Source organism: Anarrhichthys ocellatus, unplaced genomic scaffold (assembly GCF_004355925.1).
Source record: "Anarrhichthys ocellatus isolate YVR2014 unplaced genomic scaffold, GSC_Weel_1.0 scaffold28, whole genome shotgun sequence".
Taxonomy (NCBI): Eukaryota; Metazoa; Chordata; class Actinopteri; order Perciformes; family Anarhichadidae; genus Anarrhichthys; species Anarrhichthys ocellatus.
In genome coordinates, this window is record NW_022280058.1 from 4,721,202 (window position 1) to 4,733,764 (window position 12,563).

At 40.7% G+C, this 12,563-nt stretch overlaps 1 protein-coding gene across 7 annotated transcripts in view; it reads left to right on the top strand.

Moving 5' to 3' along the window:
- inpp4b (inositol polyphosphate-4-phosphatase type II B) overlaps nt 1–12,563 on the top strand; it is a 126,923-nt gene that overhangs the window by 92,375 nt on the left and 21,985 nt on the right. For all 7 annotated transcript variants that reach the window (XM_031863145.1, XM_031863143.1, XM_031863144.1 and 4 more), the window contains 3 exons: nt 4,877–5,060; nt 9,670–9,999; nt 10,748–10,889. In XM_031863145.1, the coding sequence (XP_031719005.1) occupies nt 4,877–5,060; nt 9,670–9,999; nt 10,748–10,889 (656 nt within the window). The remainder of the gene's footprint in view (nt 1–4,876; nt 5,061–9,669; nt 10,000–10,747; nt 10,890–12,563) is intronic.

The window sequence follows — 12,563 nt, forward strand, 5'->3', positions numbered from 1 at the left end:
TGTGTGTGTGTGTGTGTGTGTGTGTGTGTGTGTGTGTGTGTGTGTGTGTTTCAGAGACAGGACATTGGCAGTGGCTGGGACTCGGGTCATGCTGATGGACAGCAGCTTCTTAGTTCTTTGAGATAGCCTGCTTCAGGTTCTGTGGGTGACGGTGCTGGCAGCAGCTTTGAGGCTTATCTGTTCTCAGATCAGGGTTCCTAGTTTGTGTCTGAACTGAGAAAAGCTTTGGCTGTTACTCTGAGAACTGATATGAAATCAGTGCCCAGTGGAGGATTCAACGACAGATGGAGTTTGGCAGTTAAAAGAAGCTGGTTTTAGATCAGATCTCTCAGCTTGTATCAATAGCAGACTGTATATTTTTTTACTGTGGCTATGTGGCAGTGTCCTGGTGTAGGAACGGTGTTTACAGTATGCTGTCTAAATGACGAAGGAGGCATTGGCAGTCACCTGGAGTGCTGCAGGGCTCTCTGCTGACGTAGCTGCATTTTTCTCCTGCTGGCTGTCAGCAGCAGGCCGCAAGCTCTTCATTAATTTCCTCGCCAGTATTAATTAGCCATGCGCTGGAGATTCTGGCTTAATTAGGCCGCTGGGCCCAGCGGTTTTCTCCCTCTCATTACAGTTATAACCAATTCCCATTGATCATTTAGGAAAACAAAGGAAGAAGTTCATCCTGGACACACTGCTAGTTTTGGTAATCTGTTAGTAGATTGGAGTCCTCTTAGACTCAAGTTTACCTGATGGAGCATTGCGCCACTAATGTGTGAAAACTTTGATGGGTCCCTATTCTTGGAGATCCAGTGCTGTTTCTCTCTGTGAAACTTGAATTATAAGAAGGCCAAGGGCGATAATTTCATGAATCAAAGTGCAGGTGCATAGCGCAGTCAAGTGTGCTTTCCATATTGTGCAGAGGGAGTGGCACCTTCTGTATTTTCATGGCTGGAGGCGCGGGGCACACCCAGTGTGCATATGGAAATGAGGTGGGATTAAGAAAAATCCATTATATACATTATAAGTGGGTTTGCAAGGGCATGGCAGCAATTCTTTCTAAAAGCATTGCTATGATGTACAGACATCAGGTAATGGAATCTGGAAGAGCTTCACCTAAGAGGAAATTAATATTCTCTCACAGGAGGCGGAGAGTTGCAATTATAGCCCAGCACAAATATGTATCCAAGGCCAGATAAGTTAAATTCTTGTTTCTGAACATATGAAATATCCAGCAGCCTCCTCCATTGTTTTCTATGATCATTTGGTATTTTATTTGGAATCGATAAAGGGTGCATTGACAGCTTGCATGCATCAATAATGTCACAGCTGCCAAACAGGGAACAAAACAATTTTCAGTTTAGACCTCTTTATGTCTGTAAAGTAAAAATGAATGTATTGACACAGGATTCGAGCCACAAATACAGTAAAAAAAAAAAAGGTGAGTTTGTTTCTATAACAAACTCTTTTCACACAACCATAATTGGAGTATGACTGTTCCATTTAGATTTGTCTGCAGGTCAGTGAAACTTGAATAAAAGTGGTTTGTGTGTGACAAGAATATCACAAAACACAGGTGCACCGTGTACAGTGCACTTGTGACGTGCATAATGAGTCCTAACATGTCATTTATGTGTATTGTGTAATCTAGTTTTACACAGTCTGCACAAATATGCCTCTTTAATCTATTGTAGCTCCAATTTGAGATTATTTCACTGGAATGCAATTTGAATGCTTTCCACATGCTGCTGTAAGACTGCATACATGTGGAGATTTTCTAATGTGCAAGAAATCAGATATTTATTTCTCATCATGGCAAAGTAAAAACTGAACTTCTGTATCATTCCGTTTAAAACGCTCAAAAGACTGAAGCGCTAGTCCTTAGTTTGTCTCATTATGAGGGAAAACAAGAACAACAGTTCACTTGAAATGCTCTATACTATTTAATGAGTCTTTGGTCATAGACAGATACATAAATATTCATAAATGGCATGCAGACCTAAAAAGTTTGCTGGACAAATGGCTCACATTATGCCATGATATTACTATTATACAAATCTGCAAACTTGTAATCTAAGTACAAACAGCCATCAAACGTCTTATTTTAAATTTCAAAGGATTTTCCACTCTTTGTGATCATTCCAGATAAGAAAAGGAAATGAATACTATTGAAATCAAATGCTCAAAATGGTCTGATCAAATGGCAACTGCATTAGAACCAAATTGTTTAACTTAAAAGAAATGCATCCAGATTGTAACATGAAATAGTTCTACCATCAAACAAACGGTGAATAACAAGTTCTTCTGGGAGCTCCTTTAAACAAAAGTAAAGGATTTGTGAAGCGGGAGGCCTTTTATGAGTTCAGGTTTGCTGTGAATCAGCTTGAGGCTGTGACTTGAAGTCTTGCCAAGGTAAAAGCCAGACAGGTGGAAGGATTTCCTGCTCTAGTGTTTATTTATGAAAATGTCATGGACTCTAATGACACCACAAACTATGGCCTCAGATATGATCCCAGGCTTCAATCATCACCTACATATTACAACAATAGTAGGAAGTAAAATAGTACAAGATCCACAAAAGAATCCAGGGCTGTTGTATTGGATTATATTGTGCATCCACCCCCCTATTTTATTGGCACCATTTTTAAAAAAACTCGGCACACAGCACTCCCAAATTACATCAGGGATGGAAAACATACCCAGGGCTTGAAATGACAATCAGTTCCTCATGTGCAACATCACCTACAGCCTTTCATCAAGTTTTCATACACAGATTTATGCTTTTTTACCTTTTCATGGTTTGCTGTCTTGGTAGATTCATTTGGAATGAGAGCATTGCTGATGAGACAATTAAAGTTCCTTGCCTTAGCCAGCCTTAGAGAGGATCAATTCTGTCGTCTAGAATCAGGTGGCAGGTCCTAGCATTCAGTATTGCCTGCATAGGCTCCCTAATGGGATTGGATTTGTACTTATGAGTCAACAGGGCTATTATTGAATCTCAGTCGCTGAAGGAATTTTCCTCTTCCCAACAACTTTCTCCTTTTGCCTTTTTTTCTGGAGTATCTGTATTGTTGCAGGCCTTCGGGATTTTTTTTTCTCTTTAGTTCTGCATAATGTAGTAAGACGAATGTAAGCTCACGGAGGATGAAAGGGGTTTAGAGAAAAGGGTTTTGTTGCAGTAGATTATTCAATTATGGTCTTCTCTGTGACTGAAATCGTAGCATTTGGAGGTATGGTTGTGGAGGTGGGGGTAACAGAAGTGTGCAAGTAGACATGGTGGGGTTGTGTGTGGTTGAGTATCTCACACTGTTTGCCCTGTGTATTTCTCTCATTTAGTGATTCCGTTGATTAGCCTTGAGCTAGTGGGTGGTAGTCCTCCAGGGAGCTCATTAGTAGTAATGACAAGGCCAAGATTTATAAAGTTAGCCAGTCAAAGACATAGTTATAGTACCTACTACAGCTAATTTCTTAAGGCCTTCAGATTTCCACACTTTCTTATAAATCAGGTAGAGCTGTTCCACACAGGGCGACTTCTAAAGAAGCACTCTTTCCCTCGCTGAAAATATTATGAGCGCTGCAGATAATACTGTATTATGCCAGCCCTTTGTATGTGCTTCTCTCTCTCTCTCTCTCTCTCTCTCTCTCTCTCTCTCTCTCTCTCTGTGTCAATTATGCCTTAGGATCTGGCTCTGGGGTCTGGCCTACATAGAGGCTTGCAGAGCTGACTCTAAACTAGCTGGGAGGGTTGCAAATGACTGCCTCGCTCCATGCTACATCTGATGGCAGGAAGTCAGCAGAAACTCATTGAAAGTCACAGGAACTTTACCCGAGGAGAATGTTTGATTGGAGTGATTTGCCCTGAATCTAGGAACTGACAAAAGGCGTTTTTGTCTGAGATTAAATAGCTCCCTAGAAATGAAGAGGAGATTAATTATTCATAAAGAGAAAATGGGTTGACATTGGACTGCAGTTTCAATTTGACAGTTCATGCCGAATACCTGGAAAGTGTTGCTGCTGTACATTTTCCAGGCAGCAAAAGTAGACTAAATTCGTGTGCCATAACACAACATTTATACTCAGTAAAAACCCACTGTTTGTCTGTTTGACAAAGAATAGCCATTTGATATTGTAAAGTTATGATCAACCACTCTATGACATATTTTGGATTAGAAGTGAAAAGAGTTATTGTGAAGCTTTTCTACTGTTGTTGGGTAACAATACGAGTTATAGTTATCTTTATCCTCAAGCTTTGTAGTCGTTTACCAATTTACGCTGTGATAAAATGTAAATACATTCAGATGCAACTGCTGTCAGTAAAGGTTGCGCTTGTTATTGTTATTCTTAGCAGGGCAGTAGCTGCACAAAGCAACTGGCCGCGGTGCATCACATACTCCACAACATTCAAAGGCTTCGAGATAAATCATTTTCTGAGAATAAAATATATTTGATATCAGCAATGCTTTTACATTACAAAACATTACAGAAAAGCATGCATATTTGCTTAATTCATACCTTTCAAGAAAAAATAAAGGAAACCTGTTCTCGATCAGTTGGGTTTTGATTATTTGTGTCAAGGTTGAGCACATGGAGCAGGTCAACAAGGGAAAGCTGCAGTGTAGCTTGTTTGATATCAAATACGGTCTCTTTCTACTCTGCTAGTTTTGGCAAACGCTGGTAGCAAGTGGACACAATGAAAACCAGCAGCACTTATCTAAACACACATGGGATGAGCTTCTGTTCAGTACTGTCTGTCTACAATCTCATTACAAGCTAGTGTGGCCCAGTTCTTTTAAAATCAGGTTTTGTTCCACTCGTGTGCATTTCATAGATCCACTCCACGATGGTGCGACTGTCAAATCTGAGTCGATGTGTTTTTTTTCTTTCACCACAGCTTCAGCACTGCCTACCAGTGTATCTACTACTCCCCAGAGCACACAGCTAAAGCTCAGGAGGTACTCAGCACCATGAGCCTCCTCCTGCCCCTCATCACAAGCTTAGCAGACCAGCTCCTCCAGGCTGCCCAGGAGCACTCTTCTCCTGGTCTGAGGGATGCACTCAAGAACCTTTCTGACAAGGTGAGGCCGCCGCCAAACCCTCCGCCCACTCTCACTTCCATCTTAACTATCCCTTTATTCCTCTTGGCCTCAAGCTGCTGCAACCAACCATTCTATTCTTGGACACATCAACAAACATTGTCAGGTAATACCTCAGCCTGAAAAGCCTTTTAGATGTATCTTTAAGTCTTTTGAGGGAAATTTGTGATTTTTAGTAATATGAATAAAGCAGGCTAGATATTACGTGTGTGTGTACAGGTGTATACATGTGTGAACAAGTGAGCATGATTCTGTGTGTGCATGCGAGCACATATATCTTTGTTTTGTCTGAAAAGAAAAGCAGATTTTTGTGAAAGACGACCAGATGTGGAGGAGGAAATATGGATCGTTTTTGAGGCCTGAAGAGAGCTGATGTCACTTGAACATCAGCTTTTTGACATACAGACAGAAACACCTCCACTGCCTTCAACCACACACACACACACACAAACACAGCTTGATATTTTAATCAGAGAGCAGCCCACGCTTGTGCTGACCAGGCCAGGGGTTTACTAGGCCAATGTGTGCGTGTCTAATCAAGGATGAGAAGAAGTGGTGACAGAGCGAATGTACCAATTAAGCAGGCTGATTGGGCTCTATTCCACTGTGGCAAAAACAATCTCTCCCACAACAGATTGCAATCTGACAGCACCAGATGTAATTCATTAATTATACTGATAAAAATGCCTCTACTCCATAAACCTCCATGCTGCTATTCACTTTTGTTAGTTTGGCATTTTTATGATGAGTTATGGATTTTTCCCGAGGTTGTCTTTTCAGAGTGAGAAGCAAACTGCTGAATTGTAAGTTTTAAAGTTATTTCTAGAATTTTTAAATGTTGCAGTTCTATTTTCGAAGAAAAAAGCAGAGCAATATTACCAGCACTGGTACTAAGTCTCTCTTGTAGGATAACTCCACTAAGAAGGTAAACATTTGGTAAATAGTGTCACAGTCAATTTAGACCTATGCATCCACCCGAGTAGTCCGCTGAATGCAACTCTACCAAGAAAACTATTGGACACAGGCTTAGGAGCAGAAAGCTGTTTTTGGATGAGTTTGGGTTTGAATAAACTTAACGCCACAGTTAACAAAGTAATTGGCAGATTAATCGATAATGAAAATAAAAACACCCCCAAAAAACCCTCCATACTCACACGCAGACATCCTTCTTACATACATATGAATAAAGGCAAGTGCATTTGAGAGTGTGTCACTGCGGTGTGTGTGAAGTTTCTTCAATAAAGACAGTGAGTTACACCTTCAGAGAATCTGAGATGACGATGGGAAGATGAGACACCTCCAGAGAAAATCAGGGGGATGAAAGAACTTTTTTTTTATCAAGTACTCGTTGCATCTGACTTTTTCCTTCTTGCTTCACATCACCTGACTCGAGGCCTAATGAAATATCACACTTCTTTACTTCACAACGGGCGCGGCAAATGTGCTGTTGCTTCTCTATATATGGTGATAATTCTGTTAATGATGATAATAATGACTTCACTCTGATGATAATCACAGTGAAAAGCACATTTGCAACACATCTCCCATCCCTCCAGCTGTGTCCTAGGACAAGTTGAATGTCTCCATCTTAACAGTTACCTGGGAAGAGCTGTGGTTTGATCGTCTATGCACACGATTATATTAGATTATAAGGTGTATGGAGGTTATATACGCAATCGTGAATAAGTGTCCTGACAGCCAAGTGCTGTTGGAATCTGACCAGCTCTCGCTCCATCCAGCCTCCCTTAGCTTCTCTCAAGTGAAGTCACATCGAGTGAAAAAAGCTCTATTTTTAACTCAGCCAAAATCCGCTCATCCTTCAGGGTAAAACCATCCAAAACCATTCAGGGTGAATAGATTTCTTCAGTTTTCTTCTTTTTTAGATCAGATGTAACTTATTTTTCCTCAGTATAGGTCCACAGAGGCACTTTCTGACTTGCACAACTGCTCAGTCAAGATCATATCAGCAGATATATTGAAGGAAGACTAGCAACTGAATTTGTCCCAGGGGATTTTGAGCGTTTCAGATCTCTAAAACAGGTAGGTGGGGAAGAGCTACACTAAGGAGTAGTTCTTTTGTGCGGGGAGGAGCAAAGTTGCTTTGGTTTAGTCTTGGTAAGAGAATGACGCCGCAATGCTTTCCTCCTTTGCCCAAACGAGGGCACCTCTGATATTCTATTTTGAACACAGTATCTATATGGATCCTGGTGCACGGCATATCATTAAAATGCTTTCTGCACTTCGCCGTAGATCCTGATCTTAGACGATACAAGCCTTGGTACTGGCTGAATATTTAGGAATGTGATTGAATGATTGGTTGGTTTCTAATGTAATGCCTGGGTTGCATAGAAAATAAGTTTCAAAAAAAGTTACTCAAATGCATGACTTCTTTGACCCTGTGGTTAAGAAGTGCAAATAAGATCCAGATTCTTTTAAATTCAGTGTTGGGCTTTGTTCGCTCATCTCAGGAATGATGATGAATAAAACATGGTTTCATAGATTGCAAATTAACATTGAGGTCAGATAAGCAGAGTTCAATTTGAATGCGAATTTACATCTTGAATCCCCAGTTCCTGTTCAGTGTTTTGATTGCTCGATCAAGTGTAGCTTATTTTTTCCATGTAGGACATTTTTCTATCTTTAAAATGATGTTTACTTCTTTATGTATGATTGTGCGCATCGCAGAATAGTATTTTAGCACAAGTGCTTGTTCTCAGATAATTACACACAGTCTTATCCATAGATTTCAGCTCTCACATCATTGACTTACAGTAATGGAACACATTTGGATCCAAGCAAGGCAATTATAATGGATATGAATTGGATACAATGGTGTTTTAAGTGTGGTCATCATTTGCTCTCTGTGCTCAAACATTCATCAAATGGCTCATTCTATGTGGATAAGTCTTTATATGTTTTAAATCAATATGTTATATGTTTTTGTTAATGACTGAAACAGACTGTAGCTGCATCATAAGAGGAACAAAGATACTCTTTACTCAAGTCAGCAGTTTATTCTCAGTTAAAGTGACAGATTTGTGAAAAGTGGTCAAAGTAACAGAAGTAACGAGTGTTTGGAACTGCAGCTCAATAAGCTTGAGATCAACTGTAAGCGTTTGACGATCGACTCCACCGACGTGAAGCATCTTTGTTCAGTGTACGCCCATATGATGATAGGAAATAGGTCGTGTAGCCCGGGCGTCATGCCATTTTTACATTTTTTTTTTGTTAATCTGTATGCCATGTTAACATTAAGGTTAACATTAAGTTTATTAATAACACCACATCAAAATTTCTAGATCTTTAATTTCATTCCATCTAAATAAAAAACATGCAAACATTTAAAAAAAACAAATTCTCTCTCATAATCAGGACATTGTAATCATATATAGAACATTAGACAAGAAGACTGCCATCCTTATGAAAACATCCACATGTCATAGGCTTGAGACTAGACTAGACTTGTACTGTACTCAGTGATCAGCAACAGACTGAACCGACTGTTGAACTGAAGACAGTCAGAATCAGAGTCAAGATATGAATAGAGAAAAAACAAAGTTTCTTATTCCACCATTTTTACTTTATTCCCTTTTCTTATGTTATACTGGATAGCTGGATGAGTAATGGATAATTACGCAAATGACACAATCAGAGAAGTGAAAATAATTTCTTTGGTAAAATGCTGACCGGTCACGCAGCTTTTTAAAATGAGTCACAAGTCGGCATTGCTTCATTTTAAGGAGTCACCAGCAGACAAAGTTCAGAATCACTTCCTTTTGACATCCACACAAAGCGTCTCTCGTACCGGCCCTGGGTAACTTTTCCTCAGTTGTCTACTTCTTTGCTGACAAGCTCACTGTTCAGTCCACATCAAGGAGGGAGGATGAACACAAAAAAAGCCTACAACAACATAACTACTTGGCCTTTTAAGCTGCCCACAGTGGTGGTGGAATTGGCTGCGAAGCCAGGGGCGGCAGCTAAACTTTGCACCAAATGGGTCAGGGCCAGTGCTGGGTAGGGCGCAGGAAAAGGGTGTTTGTATGGCAAATATATGCATACACATGAATGACATCACCAGTTTCTTTTCATGGAGGGCTTGGCTCGTGTTTTGTTAGACTGCATTTTGCTGTGGTAATAAAATTGCCTTTTGCAGCGCTAACTCAATTACTCTTGAGAGCCCTTATCATTTTTCACGCAGTGGTGGCAGCGAGCGCGAGGCTCCTTGGTACCGGGATCATCATCACCTTACAGTAGCTGGTGAATTTGAGATCAAAGGAGGTGTGCTCCTCACAGAAGCAGGCTGGAGGAGGAGTAATTGAATTGTTTGTTGTTTGTTGCTGTTTTTGTTGCTCACCGGCTGTGCTGCAGTAATGGAGAGGAGCTAGTTTATGGTGAAGGAGTGTTCATTTTCCTTGTTTCTCTTCCCTTCCTCTGTAAATAGTTACACACATCCAAGATTACTTTCCACCTGTATTTTCTTACCCCTGCAAATGTGACAATCTCTTCCCACTTTCTCTGTCTCTTTTGCTTTTTCCAGCGCTTACATTTTAATTTGTTTTCCAATCTGTCTTTCTCACTCTCTTTGCTACAGACGGAACAATTTGTTCACACACTTAAGGATGAATTGGTCAAGAGTGCACTACTGGCACTGCATGCAGCGCGGCCCGGATACGTTTCCAAGCACCAGAAGCAAACCCCGGTGCTGGGAGGCCAACATCAAGGCCACATCCTCCAGGGCAGTGACCAGAATCCGAGCCCAGTCCAGGGACTTCCAGGTCACAGTCCGGCCACGTCGATCACTGACAGCACAGCCGTGTGTAATAATGTGGAAGGATTACAGAGCACGACTAGAGGCGAAGGTGGGCCGCTGAAGCACCAAGACTCCATACCGCACCATAAAGAGTACGACGAGGAGGAATGGGTGAGCGTGACTACTTTTCTAAGTCATTAAGAAGAGTTGAGTTTTATTTATTTTTAAGAACAATGATACAAACTATCATATTTACTGCTGGCCTTGTGGTCGATTACACACGGGGAGATAAACTATCAGGACAGATTAACCATTTTTATGGCATAAAACTTTAAAAAATGGGATTGTATACCAAACATAACACTTTTTTTAATGAGTTTTCTCAAAGGAGTTTCAACATTTTATCATGACAAAGTCACTGCAGAATAAGTCATGCTGCTTCTTTTCATTGAAGTGTGTGTATGGCTGTTGGTTTGTTTGCGTGTGAGCACGGCATCGGCCTTACTGACAGCAGGAGTTTGACATGATTTCTGCACACCAATGCCTAATTATCGCTCAAAATTTTCCTTACCGTTTTATCAAGTTCAAACTATATTTTTGAAGCACGAAAGACCAAAATAAACAACACTATTTACAAAACACACACACACTTAGATTATCATATTTGCGCGCACACACACACACACAAGTGAAAGCATCTATTGGTCCGAGAAAGCTGGAAACAATTGAAACGCTTTGAGAGTAATCTCATAATATCCAGACAGCTATTTACTTTTAACCGTTTGGACATGAAGCCAGTTTACACTGTAAAGCTGCTTCAACCATTTTTGTTTCTGGTTTTATTGCAAGTTTTGGTTTCCCCCAATTTCACAATCTCATCTCAATCTCTGACTGCTGATTGTATATTTGGCTCTTTTAGGACAGGGTGTGGGCCAACGTGGCCAAATGTCTCAACTGTGTCATCGCCATGGTGGATAAACTCCAGGAGGAAGACAACAGCAAGCAAAACCCAGTCCCTGAGCAGCAGCAGCTAGCTGATGTCATCATCTCACACAAACCCGGTAAATATCTGTTTTTGTGAAGCGCAATCATCAATCAGTGAAACATCTATTAAATGTTGGTATGTTAATGCTGTAAATGGGTGTAATTTTGGCACATAACTGACTCACTGGAAACCCTGTTCTCTCATTAGTCTCGTCATCTGATGTTGGCTGGTCAGTATTCAAAAATATTATGCTGCTTTCACATTATGAGCGACACAGCAACATTCTACGAGTCATTTTCAATGGAGGTCGATGACGTGAACCTACAAACTGAAGTGTCGGCCGTGACCCACAACAAATCAGAGTTGAGCTCGTCTTTGTCAGTGCTTCAGTGAGCTATAAGTGCCAAACAATCATATGTTTCTGTTTCACCTTGTTACATTTCACCTGCCTTTAGCCAGTTCCCTGTGCTATTTAACATAAAGGTTGTATTGTACTGTAAAGGACATCCATCTATCCGTCCCTCCACTTTCTAAACTAAATTGATATAATTGATAGATTATTTATATAAAATTAGCCCTTGAATGTGTGTGTTCTTTATTGCTATGCAAACATCTGTTTCAGTTTTCTTTTGTTGTTTTCGATTTAGGTACATTTCTTTAGCTGCAGAATCACAACCCAAAACCAACTTAATGCTTATAATGAATCAAATATACTTAATTTAAACCCATACCTTATGGATGAAGACCTATTCTAGATAACCCTTACTCCCTCTTCCTCCCACAGTCCAGCAGTGAGGCTTCGGTTAATTGATGACTCTAAATTGCCCGTAGGTGTGAATGTGAGCGTGAATGGTCGTCTGTCGCTGCTTGTCAGCCCTGCGATAGTCTGGTAACCTGTCCTGAATGTACCCAATGTCAGCTGGGATCGGCTCCAGCCCCCTCCTGCGACCCCGAACAGGATTAGCAGTTAAAAGATAATGGATGGATGGATATACAGTAGGCGACAGTCGTGGCTGGATTATTATGTTTTTGGGTTGTCCGTCCAGTCTATTCTCGTGAACGTGGTATCTCAGGAACGTCTGAATGGAATTTCTTTAAATTTGGCACAAATATCCACCTTGACTCTAGGATGATTAGATTGACTGATTAGATTTTGGTTGTGTAAGGTCACTGTTACCATGAGGTTGTAACTCTAGATCTCTCTTCAGGTAAACCAATATACTGTGAGCCATCATAGGTAACTTTATGTAATACAATGCAGAGTTGTCTTTAGCCTATCCGTCGTTATCATTGGCAACATTTAGTATTCGCTAATACTAAACTATTGCTTATTTTAGCTTAAGAAAACTTTTTGACCCAAAAAATATATTAAACTAAATCACACACAATTTTACTGAGGGGAAATAACACTGAGCAGTCAATGTTTTGGAGTCTATCTACAGCCTGAGTGAGACAAGACTCAACTTAACTCAACTTACAGGCTCCCTCATGTTTAAGCATTTGCAAAATACAAACTTAAATCGTTGCCAGAGAAGTGGATGAAAGCAATATTTGATATGCAGAGCCATTCACTGTTGACCGCAAGCTGCCCAGTCTTCCCTTACGTCCAATGAAATCCTGCCTCAAGCTTGTATACAGACAAGTGCCCAGTCTGTTACAACTGCCAACTGGCACACAGAGCTGCAGCATTAGTCTGACCAGGCGACAAGGGGTGTGTGTGTGTGTGTGTGTGTGTGTGTGTGTGTGTGTG